Below are 27,212 nucleotides of genomic sequence, written 5' to 3' on the forward strand. Positions count from 1 at the left end.
TAAGATGAATGGAATTTGGGCGGAATGGAGCATGCTCAGTTTAATTTCTCATGTGTCATGAAATCAATACACACCCCTAAGAACAGTAGTCACTTTGCTTGAAGAATCAATGAGCTGGCTGGAGATATAGGTGATGCTGAGGACCATGGTGTGTGTGTGTGTGTGTGTGTGTGTGTGTGTGTGTACTGCCCACTTTTCCCTGTTAAATGGAACCCCTGGCTCTCATATTCTCAGAGGCACTCTCTGGTTACACCATATTATGAGCAAGAGTTCAACTGAGTCTTGGTTTTGGGCCTTCTTGGTTGCTGCCCCGAGATTGTGGAATGCGCTCCCTACTGAGATACAATCCTCCCCATCTCTGACAATTAAAACACACACACCTGAAAACCCATCTTTTCGCCCAAGCTTTCTCAGCTTTTTAAATTTCTAGGTTTTAATCTCTGGTTTATTTTTAAATTGTTAAATTGTTTTAAGTTTTTGTATATGTTTTTAACTTGTTTTATGCTATTGTTAACCACCCAGAGATGAAAGTTTGGGGTGGTGTACAAATTTGATAAATAAAAAAATATATATTGTCTGACATCCAGAGCAACGAAACTCTTTCAGGAGGATGCTGCAGCACAACGGCAGAACTGTACTATCTAGTTGCAATGAGTCTAGAGCTTGCGCTCCATTCAGCTTGCGGATGCACAACCGCAGCATGCCTCGTTTGTTTGAATTAGAACTTTTGTGCAAGTGTGCTACCGCACTATCCCTGCTTTTGAGAGCCACTCAGCTAACTTCTTGTGATAGCCCCAATTTGCTCCTTCTGCAAGTGTGCCTTTGCTCTGGATGTCAGATAATTTATAGTCACAAAGAGCTATAAATTGTTCCTAAGCAAAAACTCATTCCCAGACTGAGTCTGGAAGATCTGTGTGGCCTCATGTGCTAGGTATAGCAGATGGCAGGCTGGGAAACCTTGTGCTGGGGAGGCTGCACCACCTCAGCCCATCTCATCCCTCTGTGCAAACGCAACCTTCAGCCCCAACAAAAGCAGACGCACATAATTTGTCTGTGCATCATTAAGATAATTGATATTTATTAGTCTCTCTGTAATTTTCTGCTTTTTGTTTTTGGATGTTGGGGATAAATCACACCCACAACAGGCGCCAAAGACGCATTTTGGGTCTATTATGTTGTCTTGATAAGGCGAGCCGGCGTTGTTCACCTTCCCGAAGAGATTCATTGAGATTGATTGAAGCGCCTGGCTTGTCCTAGCTGAGATGTGGTGTAATTAATGTAGCTGTATGCTAATGTATGCAAATTCAGTAGTGTGCATTGGATTGGGAGGAGGGAGAGAATAAAAAAGGATGAAAGAGTTCACTCCAGAGTACAAATTAATTTATTGCCTTGCTAAATGGCCTCCACGGAAGGAGGGGACCCATCAAAGCCATGAACAAGAAGTGGAAACTAGGAAATGTCTAAATTCTTTGCCTTTGTGAGACACCATTTCTTTCTGGATGTGTGGCACCGTTTGGAATTCTGGTTTGCTCTTCATTAAGCAGCAAGTGTGTTTGGGTGTATTAAATGGAAACACTGGATTACTAAAAGGATCAGCATTCCACAAGTCTTTTTGAGGGGGGAAATATTGATCTTTTCCCTTGCTTTTTTCTTCCCTCACTCACCTATCTCATGAATTTTAATGCTGCCTAATGTATAGTGACACTAAAGGCTTCCTGCTCTGTTGTTGACAGGCATGGATCAAATGAAGCAAGGCCCCTCAAACTTGTGGAATGTAACCCTTCCTTCTAATTTCTTTTTGCCTTAAAGGTAGGAGGAAGCTGCCATCAGTGCTTCTAGCCCCCTCCTGCCCGTTCTGACTTGCAGTGACTCTTCAAGGGCTTGGGCATAAATCTTTCCCTGCATTGTAGACCATATGGATACAGAATCAGAGTCACCAGGGATCTTTATAGGCCATCTTGTCCAACCTCCTGCTCAGTGCAGGAAATCCAGAGCAAGAGAAATCGAATAAATAAATAAAATAAAATAAAATAAATAAGAGCATCCTCAACAGATGGCTGTCTGCTTGAAGACCTCCAGAGAAGGAGATCCTTTCTGTTCCTAAGTAATTTGCTCTATTCTTTAACTGTTCTTATAGTGAAGAAGTGTTTCCTCACGATCAAACAAAATCCACTGATCTGTAACTTAAGCCTATGATATCTGGCCCTGGCCTCTGGGGCAGCAGAGAACAAGCCTTTGCTCTCTTCTATATGACAACACTCTTCAGTTACCTGAAGGTAGGGATGTGCAAACTGTCTGTTTGGCTGGTTAGGGTCAAATCAGAACCAGATTCACACCTATCTGGCCTGGTCTGGTTTTGGGCTCAGCCGAACCAGTTCCAGTCTGATTCGGCCATCAAATCGAGCCAAACTGGTTCATGGGCCACTTCAGAAATACTTGTAAAGGAGAATCCTTGAGGGTTCCTCTTTACAAGGAAAGGGGGCATTCCCTAATCCCTAATCCTAAAGGCTACAGGGAGGGCATGAGAAAGGGGTCTCTGTACCTTTCGTGGAGGCCACGGATATCCTAGCGGAGGTGGCAAGGTAGCAGTGGAAGCATCAGAGATGGCGGGGAGCGGCGGGTGTGTGTGTGTGTGTGTGTGCGCACTCCTCCAAGCCCCCACTGGCCTCCCTGGTTTGGGGAGTCATGTTGGGGAAGGCAGGATGCCTCCTGCCTTTCCCCCAGCCCTCCCCAGCACCAGGTGAGTAAGATCATGTGAATGACCTTACCGTCATGGATTGTTCTTTATCATCTTGTCATGCTTTTGTGTAACCAGTGGAGGCAGGATGGGTTACAATAAGAGGAAAGATCTATGTTAGTCAATCTGGAAGTGTATTTATCAGACTGAGCTGATCCTTAATAACAACTTCACATATCCAAGGTACCCACAAACATCAGCTAGAAGTCTGCTTGTTTTGCCCTGCTAACTGGTTGTGTGAATTGTCCCTTGTCATCACTTCACTGGGACATGGGGGTGTTAATTTGTTTAATATGACACCACAACTGGCCTCTCTCTGGGAACACTGAAGCTCACATATGTGGGGGGAAAAGTAGGGGAAATAAAGTCAGATCATTCTATACACAGCCTTCGGGTAACTCTTGCCTTTACTTGGGTTACTATTACATAGAATGATTGCATTGAAAGCTCTGCTGGCAATGATGTGCGGTTAATCAATTAAGAACTACTAGCCAACCGCACACAAAGCATCTGTGTGCTCTTTGGGGCCGGCTGTTCCCCCTCCCCCTCCCTCCTGCCCTGGTCTCTCTTACCCTCCCCCTTCCATTCCTCCCCTTCCTCCCCACCACCACCTGCACAGAGCATCTCTGAGCGGGTGGCCAAAAGGGGCCCCGTTGCTGCCGTTCCTCCTCCTGGGTGGCGAACAGGCAAGCCCCACCGCTCATTTCCCTTCTGCCCTGGCCTCCAACAGGCACTGCATATTCAGCTCCACTCCCCTCCCCCCCCCAAGCCCTCCCCCCCAGCTTCCGCCCCAGTCTCCAGTCCCCGACACCCACCTGCCCGCTTCTGCCCCACACTTCTCCCCCCAGGCCTCCCCGCTGTGGCCGGGCCCGACACGGCCAGGCCCGCCGCAGCCACCTCCACCTTCCCAATATGACTGAGACCCCCACCTCTGCCTCCATCTCCCCAAAGTGGCTGGGCCCGCCGCCTCACCTGCCTCTCCTCGCTGCCATTAGCTTTCGGTCCAGCAAACAGCAGCCAACCATCACCCAGCCAATCAGGTGCCTCCTTCGCCAGCACACATAGCCTTGCCACATCCCCATGCATGACTGGTGGCTGGCTGATAATTAAGTTTAATGATACACCCAGTATGGCTGCTACTTCTTGAGCTGGCTGAGGGTAGTTTCCCAGATTCATATATTGTTAATTTAGAAGAATGAGGTAAAAATGACTTGATGATGATGATGATGATGATGATGATGATGATGAAGAAAACTGGCACAATTTCTTTATCATGTGCTTGTGGCACATGTCCACACATATGAGATAATAAGTGATTTGGGTGCTAGATACATGGAACTATGTGATATTTTCTCCTCAAAAACTGGGGAAGATTACACAAACTGAGTCTCTGTGCAAATGTACACATCCTACTAACTAGCAAAGAGACACCATTTAAAAAGGTGTCTCTTCACACAACAAGCCAAAAGTGGAGCTGCTGGTTCTCAGCAACCAAGCACTCCCAGTGCAAGCCACAAGTTCCGGTACCAAAGTGTCAGCTGAATCTGCCATGTTGGGTTGCCAATGGTGGGTTCCCTCCACCACCCAACATCTGCTGCCCAACTTCAAATGTAGGTTACTTTGGTGGGTTTGGATGACACACTTGGTCCAGAACTTGTGGCTCACACTGAGAATGCATGTTCACTGTGAACCAGCTGTTCCACTTTCAGCCTGTTATGTGAAGCTGTCCCAAATTTAGCAGTGGGAGAGCAACTGTCCCTATTCAGCCTGGCATAGCCTCCCTCATAGTGGCTGTTTCTGGTGTTTCAGTTGTGTTCCTTTAGATTGAGGCATTTCGGATAGGGAACCATCTTCCCATTGCTACATAAATTACTTCAAGAACATTTGTTGTTTTTGAAAAGCACTATATAAATATTCTTATTAATAATGGTAACATTTTACTGGTTTCATCTTGTAACTGGAGAACCAGGACAGAAACCAGTTGTAGTTTACATAGCTTTTCTTTCAAACGTGAGAATTTTGGAGAGAAATTTCAGTGTCTCTACAGACACTGGCCGCATTCGCACATAATGTGTAACTGCAGTTCCAGTGGAACCATGGTTGCAGCCTCACCCACCCCCCACCCACGTGGTTACCTATCTGCATTTGGATGTAGCTGGTGGGACTCCACTGAAGTCAGGAAGACTGCAGAAAGGAGGGGAAACTGGCTGCATGGGCTTCCTTCTGGGGTGAAGGAGATCCCTGGCAGCCAATCACAGCCAGAGCAAGGGAGGAGCTTCCTCCCTCAACTCTGGTTCAGGAAGCTTACAGCGTTTGGATGTAATGGGCAAGGAGTGGAACCTGAGGCAGAGGTGTACCTAGGTAATTTTGAAGCCTGGACCTAAGGGTCTTTAGAGACACACACACACCCCAGCTGCAAGTTAAGCATCATTTTTTAACACATAGAGTCTTAATGGCACAAACCACACCACCCAGGACAGAAAAAGATGACTTAAGGGGCCCCCGGGGGTGTAGAGGCTCTGGACTTTGGCCCCAAAGTCCAGGGGTTAAAGCGCCTCTGACCTCAGGTACAAGCAGTGAAACTCACTACAAACCGAAGGTTCAAATTGGAGTTTGGAGAGGAAACCTCAGTTTGCTTTGGTATCCGAACCATGGTTGCACACGTTTGAATGTACAAACAAATCAACCTCAGGTCCCTCCAACTCCAGTTTTCCATTATGTGCAAATGGGGCCATCCACTCATGCAGAGGCTGGACAAGAGCTTGAAAGGGTGTTGGAGAATAACCTAGATTCAAGACCCAGGTTGTAGCAAGAGACCCAGACTGAACTAGGTTTCTGGGGCTATGAAACCTTATCGTGGGGCTGTAGATCTTCTAGTCTGGCTCTTAATCCCCCTGACTTCTGGCCACCTCAGGAGAATGCCTGGTACAGATGCAGAACATTTCCTCATCACAGCATGTAGCAGCATGTCACATGTTAGCATGTATAGGAGGGCATGCATACCTGTTTCTCTTCCTTGCATCTTGGAATGGATTCTCAGCCAGTTGTGTGTCTATATTGGCCCTAACCCTTCAAGAGTTAATCCTTGAATCCCTTAAATTGAGAATTGAAGCAGATGTCAGGTTGTTAGTACACAATAATCTGAGGTTGAAACCTTCTGGTATGAATAAGATCAAACCATATATTTATGTCCTGAGGCTTCTTATGTGTGGTGTTTCTAGCAAATCGCAAGTTTTGCTGAAGTTGATTTACATTTTAAAGAGCAATGCTGGGAACCTGGCGAGAGACCGAGATATAGAACAGTCAACAACACTTTAAAATGACAACAATGTACCAAAGACATGCAGCAATAAGAACTTCACGTTATTCAAAATAAGGTATTTGGAGGGGGGAACTTTTGCACGAAAGAATGTCTTTCTGAAGGATAAAATAAGCCCAACTGTGGATCTCTGTCAGGGACGGCAGGCATTTGGAAACAGAGAAGGAGTTTTTCTTTATGACTGTATCCTGCATTATCAAGAAGAAAATGCACCCAACTGACACTATATAGGGCTGTATTTTTCTAGCCTGAGTTTATTTCTGGTGACACATTCATACTGTTTGGGTATTGATCTTGTGGCTTATACCATCGTCGATAAAAATGCAACCTTACATTTCAGACCTGGGTATGGTTTATTGTCTCGATAGCCTTTTAAAATGGGTAATAACTCATTAAAACTTTGAGCTGTGCTGCTTTTTTTTAACTACAGTGCAGGTCTCTCTCTCTCTCTCTCTCTCTCTCTCTCTCTCTCTCTCTCTCTCTCTCTCTCTCTCTCTCCAGAGAGATGGAGAGCGGGGGTAGTGGGTGGGGCTTCACACAAACTCCTGCAAGTCCAGTTCCTGGAGACTGTACACTCTCAGTGGGTGTGTTGTCCCCCAAGCCTTTGGCCCAACATTTGGCCAACATTCTCTACTCGATTTCAAATGCAGGCTACAAATGGTAGCAAAAGGCTTGGCAAAGGTTTGGGCACCCTTAACCCAGCTACCAGGAATCGTGTAATTCCTCGGGCGGTGTGCAGCCCAAGGAATCACAAAGACGGGCGCCAAGGGGGAGAATCCCCAATGCAACCCATGTGCCATGCGTTGCATTGAGGCTAACAACAAGTTCCAGCTCCAGATCCCTCCGCCCTGCTCCGTGCTTCAGCACTACTGACACATATCAGTAGCACTTGGAAAACTACAAATCTCAGCACTCCTGGCACCATGCATGCAACTGGAGGCTCACTCAGGGGATGGTTGAGGGAGGGATCAGACCTCAACACTTTTCTGACCTTAATCCATTGGGACACAAGAATGTTCAAATTCAGTTTAGAAAAAACCAAGCAATTTTCTAATTTGGAAAATAGTTTGGTTTTTTGGAGCCTGGCTGGGGAGGGTGGGGTTGTCCCCCATCACTATAATGCACACCCTAGTAGAATAACCTGGTGCATGTTTTCCTCGTTATCTCTAAATATGATATTCATGGATAGAAAAGGTTTGTTCCCATCTGATGCCAAGGAAGAAAATAGCTGATATGTTGAGGCTTTGGAGAGCTTGGAAACCATTAACGCAGATGCCAGGTGTTCAAGCTTTCCCCCATTAGGGAATACTTTCTGCATTAGCACTTTTGGTGAGATACACCTGAGCACCTGCCAGGGAAATGCTGTGCATGGCAGATTATTCCCGCAAATGTTCTAAGGCACACATTATGGATCACTGAAGAATCCTGCTGCACCTGATGAGATGAAAGTGCTAACTTGGACACACCCAATAATTGGCTGCATGTAGCAGAAATAGATCAGCCGTGATGCTCAAATGGTTTTTCAGGGGAGAGTTTTCTGTTGTTGCACTGACTGATCTTTTCGTGGAGCGACCCCCAGGTTTCTGAGAACACCGTTGAAAATCAATGCAGTAGAAGATAGATCTTTCCTTTTTAAAAACCCTTTCATGACTTGACTATCAGGCACGAACCCTATAGCGGTGAGAGCCGTGCTTATACCATCAGTGTCAGACATTTACCCCCACACAGCCAGTGTAGAGTAGCAGTTAAAGAGTTGCACCTGGACTGCTGAAAATGTGGTTCAAAACTCTGTTCAACCATCAAGCTAATTGGGTGCCTCTTGGCCAATTCCATGCCTTTCATCCTAAACCAGCACACAGAACTGTTGTGAAAATAATAAAATGGAATAAACCACCCACACCACCCAGAGCTCCATCTGCATAAATGGAGCTGACATTCTGATGAACGGACTGCTTGTGGAAGGATGTTGTCCTAGTGCAAAGCTGTTGCACTAGGTACTGGTGCTGATTACTGGCATTCTGGACTCGTGTTGAACTTCCACAAGCATACTTGTGCAACAGTCCTGCAGCTTGTGGAGCACCTCACTTATTTTAAAGGGAATTTTTATGCAAGAGAACAATTCTGCACATCCTATTTTTGGCACAATGGTGTTGCCTCCTCGCTCATGAACTTTGCTCATCAAAACAAGCACTTTGTTCATCAGGATGTCAGCCTAAAGTGGAGCCTGCCAAAAATAGCTGGGACCTAGAGGTTGTCAAGAAGGGATTCAACCTGTGTGCCACAAGCAAACTTGGACCACAGAAGATTTACAAGGAAACCAGCAAGGAAGCCTCTTAAGGACAAGGGAGGGGACCTAGCTCAGTAAAAAGGGGCGGGAGCTCTGTGGTAGAGCATCTGCTTTGCATGCAGAAGGGATATAGGAACAGAGGAAGCTTCCTTCTACCATGTCAAACCATTGGTCCATCTAGCTCCGTCTTGTCTGCACAGACTGGCAGCAGCTTTTCCAAGGTTAAAAGCAGGAGTCTCTCCCAGCCCTAACTTGAAGATGCCAGGGAGGGAATTTGGGAACTTGTGCTTGCAAGCATGCAGTTGCTCTTCCCAGAGCAGCCCCATCCCCTAAGTGGGATATCCTTACTACTACTACAACAAACAACAAACATTTATATGCCGCTTTTCGACAAAAGTTCCCCAAGTGGTTTACATAGAGAAAACAATAAATTAAGGTGGATCCCTGTCCCCAAAGGGCTCACAGTCTAAAAAGAAACATAAGGTAGACACCAGCAGCAACCACTGAAGGGATGGTGTGGAACATAGGAAGCTGACATACATTGTTCAGACCTTTGGTTCATCTAGCTCAGTATTGCTTACACAGACTGGCAGCGACTTCTCCAAGGTTGCAGGCAGGAGTCTCTCTCAGTCCTATCTTGGAGATGCCAGAGAGGGAACTTGGAACCTAGATGCTCTTCCCAGAGCGGCTCCATCCCCTGAGGGGAATATCTTGCAGTGCTCACACATCGAGTCTCCCATTCATATGCAACCAGGGCAGACCCTGCTTAGCTAAGGGGACAAGTCATGCCAGTTGCTCTCCCCCTGCTAAATATAAGAGAACCACCACTTTAAAAGGAATCACCACTTTGCTCAATTGGCAGGGACTTACAGTGCCAACATATGCAGTCTCCCATTCAAATGCAAACCAGGGTGGACTCTGCTTAGGAAATGGGGCAATGCATGTTTGCTCTCACAGGGTCTTGGGACCCCAGAAGGTCCCAGGTTCAATGCCTGGTATGTCTAGGTAGGCCTAGGGAAAACCTTTGCCTGAGACCCTGGCGAGTTGCTGCCAGTCAACATAGAGAAGACTGAGCTAATGTTTGTTCCATTCAGTCTAAGGCAACTTTCTGTGTTCCGCAACATAATGGCACGAGTCAGGTAATAATACCCTTTGAACCGTGTTAGAACCTCCAGGGACTTTTACAAACAACAGACTTTACCGTGGGTTTATTGGGAGGTTTTACTGTGAACTTGAAGTTGTCCCAAAAAACTGTCACAAAGAGTGGATTTTTTTTACCCCGGATATAAATCGGGCTACATTCTAATGCGCTGTGAAGAACCTGAAATGTCTGTGAAGTGCTCCCCGATAACTCACAGGGACTTTGGGGTAAATCTGGCCGATATGTGAACGCACCCCATCCATTCCGGAGGAGATGCAAGTTAAAGGGCTTTAAAAGCACCATGTGAAAAACTTCTAGGTCAGTCTGCCTCGCTGGTCTGAGCAACTTGGGGATTTTTCAGTCTGATCTTGATGAGAGGTTTGGAGTTCTAGGGCCCGCGGAAGGACTTTTTTTGTTGCTGCCCCACTTCTTTGGAATTCTCTTCCCCTTCAGATTCATCTAGCCCCCACTTTAGCGGTCTTTAAATCCTTATTGAAGACCTTTCTTTTCCGCTGGGCATTTGCCCTGTAGTTTACCTTATTTCCTTTCCATTATATATTTTAGTTTGCAATTTTTAATGTAATTTTTGATTGAATTTTTTAATGTTACCTTATTTACATGTCATTGTACACCACCCGGAGTCTTTGGAGTGGGCGGTATATTAAGTATTTCAAAGAAAGAAAGAAAGAAAGAAAGAAAGAAAGAAAGAAAGAAAGAAAGAAAGAAAGAAAGAAAGAAAGAAAGAAAAAGTCTGTAGATTGCCTTCATGCCCCCAACTTGACAGGAACTGGGTCTGACGCATTTTAGAATATTTAAAAAAGTGTAGTGCATTTATTTTCTATTCTGACAGAGATCTTGTTGTTATTTTAAGCATCTTTATTCTCTAGGGTGTTTTTTTTAACCTCTTTCTTTACCAGCCATTTTCAAAAACTGAAGGAGTGGGTCCCCCCACCATTTTGCAGGGAAGCAGATTTTTAAAAAACAAAAACAAAAAACCTGTCAGGTACAGAGAAAACAAACTGGGGAAAAAAAAGATCTTTTCACTCTACCTTCTTTCATCTTGAGCCTTACCTCTTATAGCAGCTGCAGATGTCCCCCCTTTTTTTCTGTAGACAGGGATGTGATTGTCAAAATGGTAACATGTGTCTTAATTAAAACCTTGCTTGTTAACACTGTGTGGCACATTTCCTAGGGCCTGGCATGTTGCTAATGTTTCCAGCATGCAGTAGCCATGGGCAGCAAATCCAAGGATTGCATGCCCACAGTTGACAAGCTGGAAATTAAAAATATGGTGGCACTTTTAAAGCCAGTATGTAAATGTGCCACGGCTTTTTTTTTTAATTGCACAGTTAGATGTAGGAAGTAAATTCTAGGTTCCAGCTTCACAAAAGCACCTGTAATTGCTTGTCTTTTAGATAAGAATGTTGTAGAGAACGCAAGATGTGATGCCAGAAGTTCAGTGTGACTTTGCAGAGAAACACCTGTCAGATGGGCCCAGGGGCGGCTCGTCCATGAGGCAAGGTAGGCAGTGGCCTCAGGTGGTGCCTCCACCCTAATGTGGCGAGTGCGAGCATCCCTCCCCTCCCGCCACCACTCATGGACCCGACCTCGGCTGCCACTTCCTGGCTCCTCACTGCCCTTTCTCATCTGTCAGCTTGCAATCACTTTGTTGGCCAGCTGGCTTTCTGACTTTCTTTCTCTGCATGCCGGCAAAGCGCAGAGAGCGAGAGAGAACAGAAAGGAAGCCACCCAGGCAGCTAGCAAAATGGTTGCAAGCTGGCAGATAGGGACGAGTGATGCGTGTGATGGTGGTGCAGGCAACAGGGTTCCTTTCTCACACTCTTCCTGTGAGAGAAGACTGCGAGAGAGAAAACTATCAAGGCAGCTAGGAGAGCACCTGCAAGCTTTCAGCTGAGACGCACTGATGTTGGTGTGTTGGTGTAAGAGAGTGGGAGCAGAGGCATCTTGACATCGCCTCAAGCGGTGCCAGCAACTGAACCAGCACTGGACGGGCCAGGTATATTCTGAGGGTTGTGGTGTTTTTGGTTAACCCATTCCTTGATCCAGGCCAGTTCTTGAATGGTGCTTCAGTTACTTGTATTCCAGTCCTGGCGTAGAGGCGGGGCTAACAGACAGCCAGCAGCAAGAGCACTGGAGGCAGAACACACTTGCTCTTCTGTACATAATATCTATCTCATCAAACCATTAGTATTCCTGATTCAGCTCCACTGTCTTGTCCTCGCATTCCACAACAATTTCTTCGGGATCCTGAGTGCCAAATGTGAAGTCGTGCAATTAGAATATGAAAGAAGAGAAAGGAACACAAACGTAGGCCAAAGAAATGCAAGAAAACAATAAGGGATGCAAAAGGAGAGACTGAGGAACATATAGCTAAAAGTGTAAAGGGGGAGAAGCCACTGCCAATCTGTGCAGACAATACCGAGCAAGATGTACCAATGGTCTGACTCAGTATATGGCAGTCTCCTATGTTCTTATATAAACAGGGAAGCAGGGAACCTGCCAGGGAGGTGGTTGGTAGGGATATGCATGGAACTGGCCAGCCCAGTTCGGTTCGGATCTGGACCAGATTCAAGCTGCCCCAGGGTGGCTCGATTCAGCTCGAACGAGTCCAGCCCTGGTCCAGCCACTGAGCCAGCTCGAGGACTCAACAGCCATTCTAGTAAAAGGGAATCTGGCAAGAATTCCCCTGTACAAGGAAAGGGCTGCTGCTGCTTTACAAGTAAATGGCAGGGGAAAGTTCCTCCTTTTACCTTTTTTTAAAAAAAGCCTCTGCATGGCAAGATGGGGGCTGTGGCGGCCGCAGCGGCTATGGGGAGGGAGGAAGGGGAAAGTTTGCCCTTTTATCTTAAAAACATGCATCTGCATGATGGGATGGGGGTTGCAGCGGGGGTGGGAGTGCGAGGGCAAAGTTCTCCCTTATATTTTCCAAAGGACCAAAACATGCTGCTGCATCATGGGATGGGGTGGTAGCAGCTTCGGAGGCTGTGGGATGAGGATGGCAAAGGCGGAAAGAGCTCAATCCGACTTCCCTCCTTCCTCCCAAATGACGGCATAGGCTGGTCTGCAGCCCATTTTGGGCCTCTCTGCACTACTAATTTTCCTTAGTATGTCAGCCACTGTTTTTGAAATCTTTTCTTAAAAGTGTTCAGAAGGACTTGGGGGTGTGAAGTATATTTTTATATGCATACTCGAGGAAAGATCACAAAAGATGAGTTGGGTTCTGTATGGAGGAGTGGGCAAATATTGCTCCATCTAGATGTGCAAGGTTGATAGAGAAGTATCCCAACAGACTCAAGGCTGTTATTAAAGCAAAAGGTGGTTCAACAAAATATTGACATTGGGTGGGGGGGTGATCCTTTTTCAATCTCAGTAATTCTTGTTTTTTATTTCTGACACTTTTTCTGGACTGTAATTGTGATGTTTTTCAGTTGGATGTTATAGGTTGCATTGGAGAAGTACAGCTGGTGAAGGAAATTTTCTTTGTGTTTTCATTTCAGGATGTAAGGGAACCAGAATTTAAGGTCTATCAAAGGGGGTGATTCTTTCCTATACCCACTGTAACAATGCACATTATTACATTATTGGTAGCTTTTAATTCTGAGGTATCACTGCCTATAAATTGGGCTGAGCCCAAATGCCCATCTATTTCTTTACCCTTTTCACCAATGACAAAATTGGGATGGCTATTTTGGTGGGTATTTCTGACAGTTTGGGAAGGGTGTCAATTCCCCCGCTCAGAAGCTACATGATGACATAGTGTTGTTCCAAGAGAGGATTCTGGCTGGGGACAAAATGGCTGCTGCCAGGAGCAATGCCACCATTACTTCAGTGTCACAGCCCCTGTTTCAACCAAATTTTCACCACAATGAGCCATCAAACTTTCAAGAGAAATTTCTCTGAAAAGAACTTTTCACTCAGTACTACTTTAAATTGTGTTTCGGGGAGAAATAATCTCAAATTAACTAACTGATATATATAGAATATGGGAAAGTAGAAACATGAAGTGCAGCAGGCAGAAGGTACAGTTCTGCCAATAGGATAAGATCACTTTGATTGGTTGATTAAGTGCCGTCAAGTTGATGTCAACTCTTAGTGACCACATTGATAGATTCTCTCCAGGATGATCTGTCTTCACTTTGCCTTTTTTGGTCTCTCAGTGGTGCATTCATTGTTGTCATAATTGAGTCCATCCACCTTGCTGCTGGTTGTCCTCTTCTTCTCTTTCCTTCAACTTTTCCAAGCATTATGGGCTTCTCAAGGGAGCTGGGTTTTCGCATAATGTGTCTGAAGTATGATAGTTTGAGCCTGGACATTTGTGCCTTGTGTGAAAATTGATTTGTTCTATGATCCATTTGTTTGTTTTCCTGGCTGTCCATGGTATCCTCAACGGTCTTCTCCAGCACCAACAAAGTTTAAAAGTGTCCATTCATTTTCTATCTTGCTTCTTCAAAGTCCAGCTTTCACATCCACAGAATGTCACGAGCAAAACCATTGTTCGAACTATTCTAATCTTTATAGGTATAGACATGTCATGGCATCTAAATATTCTTTCCAAGGCCTTCATTTAGACCGTACCAAGTGTGAGTCTGTGGCATATTTCTTGACTGCTGGATCCTTTACTGTTGATGGTCTGTCCTAGAAGGTCAATCCTAAAAGGTCGATCCACCACTTCAATGTCTTCATTATCAATTCTGAGGCTGATTGCTGTACCCTTTGTCATTAGTTTAGTCTTCTTTACATTACACTTAAATGCCAAAAAACCTAAGGGAAAGGTGGGAAGCATAGTGCATGTTTCATGCCGATTCCCAGATAAAGTATAGTGAAAGAGAATTAAATCACATGGCTGAAAACTGGGAGGGAGCACTGTGCAGCCCGAATCTATCTGCGGTCTTCTGGTAGCAAGCATGAATTGTCCCCTTTGCTAAGCAGGGTCAGCCCTGGTTTGTATTTGAATGTGAGACTACATGTGAGCACTGAAAGGCATTCCCCTTAGGGCATCTCCCTTAGGGGATGTGGCCGCTTTGGGAAGAGCACCTGCCTGCTTGAATGCATGCAGAAGGTTCCAAGTTCCTTCCCTGTTGTCATCTCCGGATAGGGCTGAGAGAGACTCCTGCTTGCAACCTTGGAGAAGCTGCTGCCAGTCTATGTGGACAATACTGAGCTAGATAGACCAATGCTATGACTCAGAATAAGGCAGCAAGGGGGGCAACGGAAAAGGAAAGGTAAAGGTGTGCCATTGAGTCGATGTCCACTCCTGGCGCCCACAGAGTCCTGTGGTTTTCTTTGGTAGAATACAGGAGGGGTTTACCATTGTCATCTCCTGCACAGTATGAGATGATGTCTTTCAGCATCTTCCTATATCGCTGCTGCCAGATATAGTCTGGGAAACATACCAGTGGAGATTCGAACTAACAACCTCCTTCTTGCTAGGCACGTCATTTCCTCGCGGTGCAAAGGTAGCCTTATTTCACCTTTAAAATCAAGCCATGGGCTGTGGGGACAGCGGGGCTGGGGGCAGGGACTCCTTCAACATCTCCCCACCGGCCTCCCAAATGACCATGCAACCTGTTTTAGGCCTCTGCATGCACACACACACGGGTGGAGGGACTCCCCTCCACCATCCCCACAGCCACAGCCACCACTGCCATCCCTGTTAACTTGGCAAAGAGGCACCTTTTAATGTGGTGATTCGCTTTACTGAGCAGGGGGAGAGTAACTGACCCTTTCCACCCCCAGCAAAGTACCTCTAGTGATTCTTGCTAGTGTCTATCTTATGTTTCTTTTTAGATTGTAAGCCCTTTGGGGACAGGGATCCATCTTATTTATTTACCACCCTGAGCCATTTTTGGAAGGGCGGCATAGTAATCGAACAAACAAACAAACAAATAAAATTTTGGCTGCTGCAGCAGCTTGATTTTAAAGGCAAAATATGAAAAGGCTACCTCCCTCCACCCCGACTATGTTCAGCCCTTGCTGGATTCCCCTTTACAGGTATACCAGTCGAGCTGGCTCACAAGGCGGGGGTTTGCCTCAAATCACGCTTGGACCAGCTCCCCTTAGTTTGGTTCGAGGGTGAGCTTTCTAGCTGAGCCGGCTCAAGTGCAAGCTGCTATGATTCCCTCTACACACCGGCCCCTCTGGGTGCTGGTCATGCCCCCTGCAAGTGATGTCATATGCAGGAGGCGTGGCTGGTGCTTATGCGTGGCTGCTGGGAAAACACAAGCCCACTCTCTGCTAGCTATGCACCTGACTGGAAGTCTTTACCTGATTAGTCTTCCTTCCGCAGAATTCAAGTATAGCTCAAATGTTCTCTTAGCTCCTGAAATAGGATTCATACCCTCTAAGTGTATATAACCTGATGACTCTTGTCTCTTGTTCCTTCACCGTTGGACTATTCTGGCATCTCTGTGCACAGTATTTCAGAGAGGGTTTCAATTTCTTTCACATTCCAAAAATCTTCACCAGCTATTCAAGCTAAGCGCCATATACCAAAGCAATTTCCAGCTAACTGTAGCTTTTGGAGTGCATATGAATAGCTGCAATTGTGACTCAACGGCGGGGTAATTGCATGAAAAGCGAGTTAATCTTTGTTTAACTCCTGTGACTTTATATACTCAGCTCACGGCAAAGTGATAGTGTGTCACTGTTTCAAAATAAGGGGATTGTTTTCCTCTGGTAATAGATCCCTGGCATAAGGTCTTCAATGGTTTTGCTAAAATGAATGGCATCTTCACGGCCATATATAAAGTGTACTGCGAGAGTCCATGGGTTTTCTTTCCCCCCAAAGGTACCCCAGGAAATGTGAAGTTACACACTTTTGTATGGTTGTTTGGCTTGGAAGTTGGACTTCTTGGACCCCTATAAATGTGGGGAGGGACCACAGCTCAGTAGCAAAGCACATGTTATGCATGCAGAAGGTCCCAGGTTCACTCCTCAGCATCTCCAGGTAGAACTGGGGGAAAGTCCATGAGTCCATCTCCAGTTACCGCCGACTCGTTTGGTGGCTACACAGAGAGACGGGCCTTCTTGGTCACTGCCCCGAGATTGTGGAATGCGCTCCCTGCTGAAATATGATCCTCCCCATCTCTCGCAATTTTCAAAAAACACCCGAAAAACCAACTTTTGGCCCAAGCTTTCTCAGCTTCCTTTTTTAAAAAGATTTTAATCTCTGGTTTATTTTTAAATTTTTAAATTGTTTTAAGTTTTTTGTATATGTTTCTAACTTGTTTTATGCTATTGTTAACCACCCAGAGATGAAAATCAGGGGCGGTGTACAAATCTGATAGATAAAATAAAATAAAGCCCCATCTGAAAGCTTAGGCAGCTCCTGCCAGGCAATGTACACCAGTGCTCTTCACTGTAAGCCCCCATTAACCGCAAGTGCAGCCTCCTGATTACGGGTTTATTAGGCTTGTGTGAAGCTTTTGCCTTGATCATCCATTGGCTGCTATCTATTCCCCAGAACGCTCCTAAGAACAAGGTATTCTGGGGGGAAACGGAAGCCACCAATTGACCAGAATGAGTCCCTCCTCTGAAAATTATGCCCCATCCCCAAAGATGCAAAAGAGGGGAGGTGCTTTTGCCTCCAACCCTCTCCCATAATTTAGGATGAACATTTGACTTTGGGGGCTCCACCCTAACTGGGATTGGTCAGGTCTTACCTTTCCAGGTGGAACACTGGATGGCAGCACAGTCTAGAAAGCAAGACTGCTGTCCCTGAAGTCCCTCTCATCAGGGGTGTAGCTAGGGAGAGAGAGCCCGTGTTCTCCCCTCTCCCTGGTGGCCCCTCAGAATGTGGGAGATAATGAAGAAAATAGGGAGGGGTGGAGCTGTGGCTCCTCAGGATCTTGGGGGGGGGGTATTTGAACCCATCCACTCAATTATAGCGACACCCCTGCCTCTCATGCAGTACAGTACTGAGTTTCAAACTGTCTGCCTTCAGAGAACCCTGTCTGCGCTGCTGATCAATCCCTGAGCATGTACCATGGAACGCCGGCATACCACATGAACCTTTTCAGTGTTCTATTCCTAGAATGCCAAACAGGTTCAAACGCAGGAGCAAGGGCTCCTTCCAGTATTACGCTGACCGGGGAGGCAAGAGGGTAGACAGCCGCCCCACACCAGCCGTTTTTGAAGCAGCGCCAGAGGGGGAAGCACGGCGGGGGAGGTAAGACCATAAAGGAGCTCCCCCCACCTCCCGGGTGTGCATGGAACCAGTTCTGTGCACACCCCTAACATTCAATACTGACCAATTGTGCTGGGCCACACTGCTGCCTTGTATCTTCACATAGGGAAGCAGCGGACAAGCAGTCTTTTGAGGAAGCTTATCTGCTGTTATTGAGCTACTCCCTGATAAGTCTCTGAGAAACTCCAGGGTCCTCCAGTGCACAGTCTGAAACCCACTGCAATCGAGGTTAATGACATTAAAGTTCATGGAGCCCTGATTAATGTCTGCCTGCATTTCAGCTTTACGGAAAGCTGTTCTTCTGGGTTTTATGAAATTGCAAAGAACAGCTGGCAAAGAGACGTTGGCTGTCCTTTGGTGTGGGTACAGAAGTGACTTGGTGGCATTTGGAATTTGCTTTTTCTTCCCTAGGAATTTGTTCGTTCTAAAAAGCTCTATCGAATAAACAACAGTCCTCTTGGGAGTGAAATTCATCTTTGTGCAGAGGGCTGGCACAGAAGCAATCAACTACTTATAGTAAATCCCAGCTAAGCCCTCCAAATAAAAAATAAGTAGATCTGAAGTTGTTTGGGGCCTCTGCTCTTGGTTGAATTGAATGTTAGCTGCTCCTTTTTCAATATGCTGTCTAGCCTAGAAACCATGAGCCCTTGGCAAGGAGAGAGGGTTGGCTTCTGAGATTCCAAAGTACTCTCTTCTCTCATTTATTTTGCTTGCAGTTTCATAAGATACAAATATGACTATGTCATCTATTTTCAGAAAAGACTGGCTGAATTCCAGACTAACAATGCACTTGTGCAAACATGTTACATTAGTGCAAGGTTGTTACAGTAAGCCTGGAGCTTGCATTCTAGACTAGTGTTGTGTTAGCCCAACTGGGCGCACCATCTGTGGCACACTTATGTTTTGCAGGGAGTTTTTGTGCAAGAGCACAGTTCTGAAAATCTCCATGACTTAGTACAACTATGTGATCTTCTGACACTAGTGCAATATTGTCCATTTCACAAGAGCTTTGTTACGCTGGATATTATCCACTGTTTCTTTAAATTAACATCTGTGGAGATTCCAGCAAATTTCTCCCAAAGCAAACTTCAAGGTAGATTGGGTTCAAGCAAAGCACTGATGGGATTTTTTAAGGAAGTCAAAGTAACACTTCTTAAAGTGTTACACACAATCTTTGTATTGTGTGTGGCATGGATTGCTGCCAAACTTGGCCTAAAGTGACATTCAATATATATTTAGATGCTCCTGCACAGAAACAACACCTGTAGGCATTTCGAAGGTAGTTAAAAAGAATTTCTCAAAGATCAGCAATTTTATTCAGGAGGTCTTGAACCTCTTAATGCTCTCCAGATGAAAACAGCACCTTCCTGGGACTGAGATGGACTAACTGGGCTATTCTTGGTTTTTCATCTTAACAGGCACACAAGTTAAGGGATTTACAACATTGCGGTTCCTGATTGAGCCTTCGGATGCTGTCACCATGCGAGGAAGTAATGTGTTGCTGAACTGCACCACGGAATCAGATCAAGGGCTTCCTGTCATCAAATGGAAGAAGGATGGAGTCTTTTTAAACTTGGCAGTGGATGAGAGGAGGCAGCAGTTTTCCAATGGATCTCTTTTGATACAAAATATAGTCCATTCCAGACACCACAAACCTGATGAGGGCCTTTATCAGTGTGAAGCATCAATAGAAGGAATTGGAGCCATCATCAGCCGGACAGCCAAAGTCACAGTAGCAGGTAAGGGTCTCCCTTTATCGGACAACAAAAAGATACGCTCGTGCTATCTTAACATGGATTACTCTGCCACATACTAGAACTGTTGCTTTCCTTTGCACTCTTGGGAGAAATGCCTTTGTTGCTATCTGCCAGGATGCAAGCTCATCACGGCCAGCCCTAGGGTGTTTAGCAAAGTTTTGGTTCTGGCACCCCCTCCAGATGAGCAGTGGGGAGAACAGCATTAACAAGAGCCACGCAGGTGGCTCATTCACAAGGCCAAATAGCCAGCCCATGCAGATGGCCAGTGAATGACAAGCCTGCACAGCTTTGAAGATGTTATGAGGGCAAAACTCTAGCACTTGAAAAACACTTGATGAAAATATGCTGTGGTTGATTTGGAAACCCGGCCTGAGACCATTTCTTTCTAGAAATTGATGCTGAGGCAGGCCATTCATTTTCAAGAGCGGGAGTACAGCTTCTGAGACTAGCTGTTTATTGGGGATTGAGGTGCAATGAAGCCTGTGTATTTTGGGGTGCAGAATGCAGTATGACATATTACATTCTTACTTCACTGTGCAATACAAAAGTTTGGCCTTTTGGCCTCACACACTTCTTCTTTTTCCAGGATGGGGGCAAATTGCCTACATTACACACACAGAAGCAAAAACTGCTGCTCCACTTTGATCTAGCCATGAATTCAGGGTAGGGGTGGAAGCAACTGTCTCCCTTGACACTGACACACACACACTTTGCCCCTCTTCTAACGGAGCTGGAGCTGGGTCTGATACTTGGACAAAGATCAATATAAACATGGAGTGAGGTACACCCTGAGGTTGAGAAGTACACTCTCAGGGTGCTCTAGAATTCAAATGCCAGTTGCTGAGAAACAGGCAAGGCTGCTGACTTCATGATGGGCTTGTAAGCTTCCTGGAGGCATCTGGTTGGCCACTTCTGGAAATTTCAGTTGGTGCAGAACAGAGCAGCAAAGCTCACTGGGACAGGAGAGTTTGAACATATTACACCAGTGCTACATCAATTGCACTGGTGGCCAGTCAGTTTCTGGGCCCAGTTCAATGAGCTTGTGATGACCTCTAAAGCCCCAAACTGCTTAGGATCAATCTACCTGAAGGTACGCTTCTCCAATAATATGTCCCTGCCCACTATCTTCAGAGGCTCTTCCCTGAGTGTCACTGCCTACAACGGTATGATGAGTGGCTACCAGAGAGAGAGATCCTTTTCAGAAGTTGCAACCACCTATGGAATGCCCTCCCTAGGGGGACCCACCTGGTTACCTCTTTATATACATTTAGGAGCTAGGCTAAAACCTCCTTGTTTTCTTGGGCATTTAGCCTCTGATTCTGCGGTTTATATTGGTTCCTGTTGGCTCTTTACTGGTTTTATCAGCTTTACTGGTTGTTTTTAATCTTTTTTGTGCTTGTTATTTCAATCTGTATGATTATTCTAGATTTGATATTAATGTTGATTGTTCTTTTTAAAATGGTACACTGCCCTGAGGGCTTTTGTTAGCTAAGTGGTATACAAATTTAATATGTACACACACACATAGGGTGCTGCACTAAATGTACTCCTGGAAAAGGAGGGGTCTCCTGATGTTTTTGTGCAAAATGAAATGGAATGAAGCAGGGCCAGATCCAGGGGGCTGCTTGTCAAACTGCCCCTCTTGCTTAGGCCCTGGGAGAGTCACTCTGCCAGCACCACACAAAGACTGTGGGCACAGAAGTGGTCTCAGGGTTCAGTAGTAGGCCCTTCAGAGGGCCCTGGTCCTTAGCAGTGCCCAACAGTGTTGACCACCAATGCTGGCCCTGGACCACAATGGTCCCACCTTATGGGCCGCCAAAAATGTGGTCTTCAGGAGCCTAAAAGTGTTCACTGATACTACAGCACCTGTAAAGAGAAATCTTAGCTCTTCTGATGTGCAGCCATAGGGATTAGCCTCAAGACATCTTGGGGCCATTCACATGACTGAGTGGGTGAGGGAGTGGGTGGGAATGGGGGAAGGCTGTGCAAATCTTACCTTTCCCACAGATGATCCATTAAACATTGCTGGGTGCATGGACCAAGCTCCCAGATGATCCGGCCTCTGGGTATTCCACAATGCACCATGCACCGAGTGCAGTGCATGGGAGATTTCACCAGGAGATGGGTGCCCTAGGCACATCTCTGTGTCTCCTCAGGCTGAATGCAGCCTGAGGAGACCCATGATCCTGAAGCCTGGGTTAACAGTGTGCTGGTGCTGTGAACCCAGGCTCAAAGCCAGACTAAAAAGCAGGGCTAGGCAGCGCTACCCCACTGTGATCAGGTCTGATCCCAGCAGTTCTTTTGAACAGCCTGACCCAGGCTGCTTTTCCCTCGCCTGGGTTAGGCATGAGAACAGCCTCCTTGTCTTGTGGAAACAACTTTTAGATTCTGTAAGAATTTAAGAAACTTTTTTCTTTCCTTAAATATGTTGTTTCTCCTCCAAAGAAATGAAGTTGGACATGACATTACTGCCACAGTAATTTATTTCTGACAAGCTACTATTCATGCTTAAATATGTCTAATCAACCCTTTGTTGCTGTGTGATATTTGAAGCATGTTTATTATCTTCAAAAACAAGAGGCAGCCTTTGAAGCTAGAAATTAACTGCTTTCCACATTAATTCAGGGTCATAAAAATAAAATACCAAACTTTTGTAGCATGTGAAATGTATTTTTTTCTCTACTTGCTTTTCCTTGGTTGTCAGGAATCCATTAAAGAACTTATTGGATTTAGAAGCCTTAGTTTCTGCAACTCATTTTGTTTTTGAGTGCCTCTTGTACTGAGCTGAAACAAATTGGCCACTTCTGAAATCACAAGATGATTTGGGGTGTTTAACAAATACTTGAATTCAGCTTCATGACCCTTTTGAAGGTTACCAAATTCAGCACTTTGCTGCATTAAGATGTTAAAATGCTCCACCATGCAGACTCTGCTCTCTTCTGCTTTGGAAATTGGCACTTTTCCGGTTGATGGTGAGATGTTGGCTTAACCAATCAATAGCTTGCAGAACTTTGAAGAGAGTCTTCACAAAATGAAGACTGAAAGGAAGCAATGCTGAGCTTTGCCAAAGATTTGCACTGAAGCGTCATCCACTTTCAGTGAGGTCTTGGGCCCTAGCTGGACGCATTCAAGTAAACACCATTAAAAGATGCACAGACACAGAATTCCTCAGGTTGTGCAGATGTCTGGGGGGACATACCCATGGATATATAGATGGTAGTGATTGGATATACTGAATTAGTACATCCAGTCCTCCAAGGAAGTCCTGTGCAGGGCATGCACCAACACTAAATGTCTATCTCTTTTGGGTTTCTCCTATACTGAGTATTGTGTTAGATTGCTTAGTATAACATCTTGTTAAAAGGCACTGGTGTCAGGAGTGACTATGCCTATCTGAGTGGTCCATCTCGCCAGTCTCCATTTGAATCAGAATCACAAAGCTGAGATACTACTCCACTTGCTGCTTCTCCTTTCATATGCTTTCCCTTCCTCTCTTCCATTTCCCCACCTTCTGAAGGCTTGCATAACTTCCCCAGTCACCTTCCTCACCACCAGCTCCTCCTCTTCAGCCGCAGTCACATGTAATGTGGAATGGTGGATCCAATGGATCCATGGTTCTGCTCCCCCCAACCACACTCTCCTGTCTACATTCGGATGAACGGAGAGCATCCATTCTGCAAGGCTGCAGAAGGGAGGGTAAACTGGCTGTGCGGGCTTCCTTCTTGCTTGAAAGACAGCCTGCACAGCCAGTCATAGAGGGAGAGGGGGAGAGAAGGAGGAGCTTCCTTCCTCAACTCTAGTCTGGCAAAATGCTGCCTCCAGTGCTGCATTCAGATGTACCGGAAGCTCCATGGAACCCTGTTTTTGAACAGTGAAACTATCTACAAGCAAAGGGTTCAAATTGGAGTCTCTGGAGCAAAACCTTCGGTCGCGGAAGGGATGAGACTGGAGTTGCACATGTTTGGATGCAACGGTAGGGAAACATCTGTCCCCTGCAATATTGGTTCCCCATTACATGCAAATGTGACCCCTCTCCCACCCCAGCCAGACGGCTTAAGGGCATTCCCAGCAGGGCCAGCACTTAAAGGACAAATGATCCATTAATTCATTAGCCCAGGAGTCCCAAACACATTGTAGCTGGGGATGATGGGAGTTGCCGTTTAGCAACATCTGGCATAGCACTGATTGGGAACCCTTGCATTAGGCAGACTAGTGCTATTTATTGTATTATGTTTGGCAGTCCTCTTCTAGATGGTATGAAAGGTGCCAGGAGGATTCAGCTGATGAACATGGTAGCAGGACCCAGGTGCCTTACTCTCTATGCCACTGGAGCACCTCTCAGGCAGTCTATTGTACAGGACCTCATTGTAAAACAACAACAACATTGTTTCTTCCAGAAATAATCTATATATTTAATTCTCTTAGCCAGCATGCATGTCTTCCTAGATTTGGTGGCGGAACTCTCGCAAGAGTTCCTCGCATTGGGCGAGATTTGCGGGGGGGGGGGAGTGGTGGCGGATGGTGGCGGCAGGCTGCAAAATGGCCTGAGGAGGCAGCCTCGGCTGGCCGGAGTTGGCGGGATGGCCTCGCCTGGCCTGGCCAGGCGGTCTCAGGTAAGGGGGGAGGAGGAGGAGGGGGAGGAGGAGGAGGCAGCGGCAAAGCCCAACCTGTACACGGGGGGAGGTAGTGGTGGGACAGCAGGTTGGCCGTCCCAGTTAAGGGGGAGGCGGCAGCAAAGCCCGGCCTGTCCACGGGGGGCGGGGCGAGAGGCGGTGGTGGGGCGGCAGGCCTAGCCGTCCTGGGTAAGGGGGAGGCAGCGGCAAAGCCTGGCCTGGCCGCCGGGGTGGAAGGCAGTGGCGGGACGGCATGGCCAGGCAGTCCCGGGTAACGGAGAGGTGGCGACAGTGGCTAAGCCCAGGAAGCAGCAGAGAGACTGGAAGGGGGTGAGTGAGTGGGAACGAGAGAGTGGGGCAGGAGGGAGGGGAGAAGAGCCGGCCCCAAATAGCGCACAGATGCTCTGTGCGGGTTGGCTAGTATAACATAAAGTCTTTTTGTCTCTTGGCTCAGATGGCTTTAATTTGGGCTTAGACAAACTCATGGAGGCTGTTCTATCAACAGCTCTTAGCCACGATAGTCTATCTTTAAACATGGAGGTTCCATTTAGCTATCATAGAATAGAGGTTGTTGGAACAGAGGAGGGCTGCTGTCTTGCCCTGTTTGAACCATCTTGCTGGCCATCAGTGGAAACAGGATGAACGGCTAGATGGTCTGATTCAGTCAGGCTGCTGTTATGTTCTCAGCTAATTAGTACTTTAACTAATAACTGATAGCCAATTATTTTTTGTCCCACTAAAAATGATATATAAATATTAAATATATAATAGTTATCATAGTAGTAAAACTTATACATGTAATGCTGTAAAAAAAATAATCTGATTAATGCATTCAGTTCAAGGGGGCAGCAAACACACTCCTATTCCTGCCCCCCACCCCGGTGCTTTAACTCTGTCTGGATGCCATGTTTCTAAGCAGACTACAAAGTGCTGGTCATTACCTAAAAAGCCCTGAACAGCTTAGGTCTAGGGGACCGCCTTCTTTGTTATGAACCCTGCCGCCTATTAAGATCATCTGGGGGTTCCGGTTGCCGCTGGCTCATCTGGTGGCGACTCAGGGCCGGGCCTTCTCTATGGAATATGTCATAATAGAAAATCAGCCCCTTTAATTGTTCCAGTGGGTCAAAGTTGTGGCTAGATGCTTGATCAGAAAAGGATGTGCACAGATTTTTGAATCACTTATACACGGATTTAACTAAGACGAATGGATAGCAGTTTATTGAAGCACTAGACACAGTACAAAAGCAATAGGATATCGAATCATAGCAACATAATTGGAACTGAAAGCACATATAACCTTAACGAATGGATCAGCTTTCAAAGTTGATAGACAAAGAAAACAGGATTTAATAAGCAAACTTACTATGGTGTATGAAACATGGCATAACAAATTAAGCCTATAGATCATGCTTGATCAGTGAAGAGATGAACTCATGACATATTTGAATACACAGCAGTACTTAGCAATATTTGAGAGCATACAATTCTAATAAATGTATAATTTTCTCTGAATCCTGCTCTGCTTGTCTGTTATTGCTATCTCTGTTGGCCTCCATACATGACCCTCTGCCCCTTGTTTAAAAAGCACTAAGTTAAGTCACAATTACATTAAAAGCCAACAAAGAAGACCCTGTAATGCTGGGCTGGAAGAGAATAACCTTCCCACTGGACAGAAAATAAACAATACAGATTAAGGGAAAGCATAGTCTATAGAGAAAGGGGTGGTGCAAGGGGGATAACCTGTGGACTGTCTAACCAATTTGAACCACATTTGGTACAGTTGTAGTGAGTTGCACATAGGGACACCTCAGTGGCATAGACTGTGATTATGTCATCCACCCAGTTCAAGGTGGCAGACAAGTGAACGTTTAAGGCTGAAGTGGGCTAACTTGTGAGGATGGTAATTGTCTATTAAAATTATAGTGAAAGGAAAGTAGACAGACTAGTTCTTACCAGAACAACTTGTTTGTAATAATGAACAGTCAAATAAGGATTGTATGTTCGGTGCATTGCAGGTGCATTTAACAGAGTATACCCATATTTACCTGAATCTAAAATGAGGTCCCCCCGCCCAGTTATTTCCTGTTAAATGCAGCGGGGTGGGGGTCATCTTCAATTCAGAGTCCTCCTTCTTTGGGGTAAATGCTAGTCTAACCTTTATTTGACCTCTTTCTTTTAAGGCACTGAGGCTATTCACATGAGCGTGCAAAACTGGGCTAAGGGAGCCCAGCCCAGTTTTGCATGCTCTTGTGAACCACCAGGATCGCACCCGATCCCGGTGGCTATGCAGCGGCAAAGCTCTATGTAGCCTCCTAGTTAAATGAGGTTAAGGGAGTGAGCTGTCCCTTAACCGCATTTAATTGATTGTGTGTCTGCCGTGGCTCCTTACAGACATGTCGTCGAGCACACTTGCGGGGAAGGGGGAATCCTACTAATGCACTGCAAACTTGTGCAGTGCATTATTGGGGCTCCGGGTGTGGGGTGCCTCACAGCAGCACTTCCCTGCACCCAACCCCCAGAGCTGCTGGGTGAGCTGTGGGCAGACCACAGGAGATCTGCCTTCCCAGAGAAGAGTGAGTTATAATCTATGGGGAGGGCCGGGCAACCTGCTCTACCCGCAGACCTTGGAGGAGCTCTTCTCACTGATTGTGAGAAGAGCCCCACTGTCTTACACTTAGAGTCACCTTCTATTCGGGTAAATATAGTGCTTTGTTAGCTTTATGCTTTGTTAGCTTTAATATTTGCTCTACAAAAAGAGGTAGCTGCTACTGTTCTGGATTCACATGTTTTAGTTATTACAAGGTATAAAACAGAAAATAATCACAACAAATGCTCTTTAAATAGCAACCCACACACAACCCCAAGTCCAGTACTGGATTACATTGAAAAGTCAGCCTTTGTACTAGGTTGCAAGCCTCTTTCAGTCCCAAACATCTTTGGCCTCAATTTGTGCCCCCCCCCCCCTCGGGTAAATTCCTCACACTTGGTCCCAGTGTTTTTGCTTTGGCACTTGAATGCACAACTGGGATTGGAGAACCACAGTTTCATCTTTAAGCAGCGTCCCGGGCACTGCTAAACAGTCTGTTTCTAGTCAACCTTTTCTAAACTGCTTCCATCAGAAGTAATGATGGTGTATTACATTGAATTTTTCC

General features: G+C 46.0%; 1 protein-coding gene across 3 annotated transcripts in view; it reads left to right on the plus strand.

Annotated features, from left to right (window-relative positions):
- Positions 1–27,212, plus strand: part of DCC (DCC netrin 1 receptor) — a 1,362,689-nt gene that overhangs the window by 473,970 nt on the left and 861,507 nt on the right. For all 3 annotated transcript variants that reach the window (XM_053300600.1, XM_053300601.1, XM_053300602.1), the window contains exon 2: positions 19,109–19,429. In XM_053300600.1, the coding sequence (XP_053156575.1) occupies positions 19,171–19,429 (259 nt within the window). In that variant the 5' untranslated portion in view covers positions 19,109–19,170. The remainder of the gene's footprint in view (positions 1–19,108; positions 19,430–27,212) is intronic.

This window comes from Hemicordylus capensis, chromosome 2, assembly GCF_027244095.1.
Source record: "Hemicordylus capensis ecotype Gifberg chromosome 2, rHemCap1.1.pri, whole genome shotgun sequence".
NCBI classification, from domain to species: Eukaryota; Metazoa; Chordata; class Lepidosauria; order Squamata; family Cordylidae; genus Hemicordylus; species Hemicordylus capensis.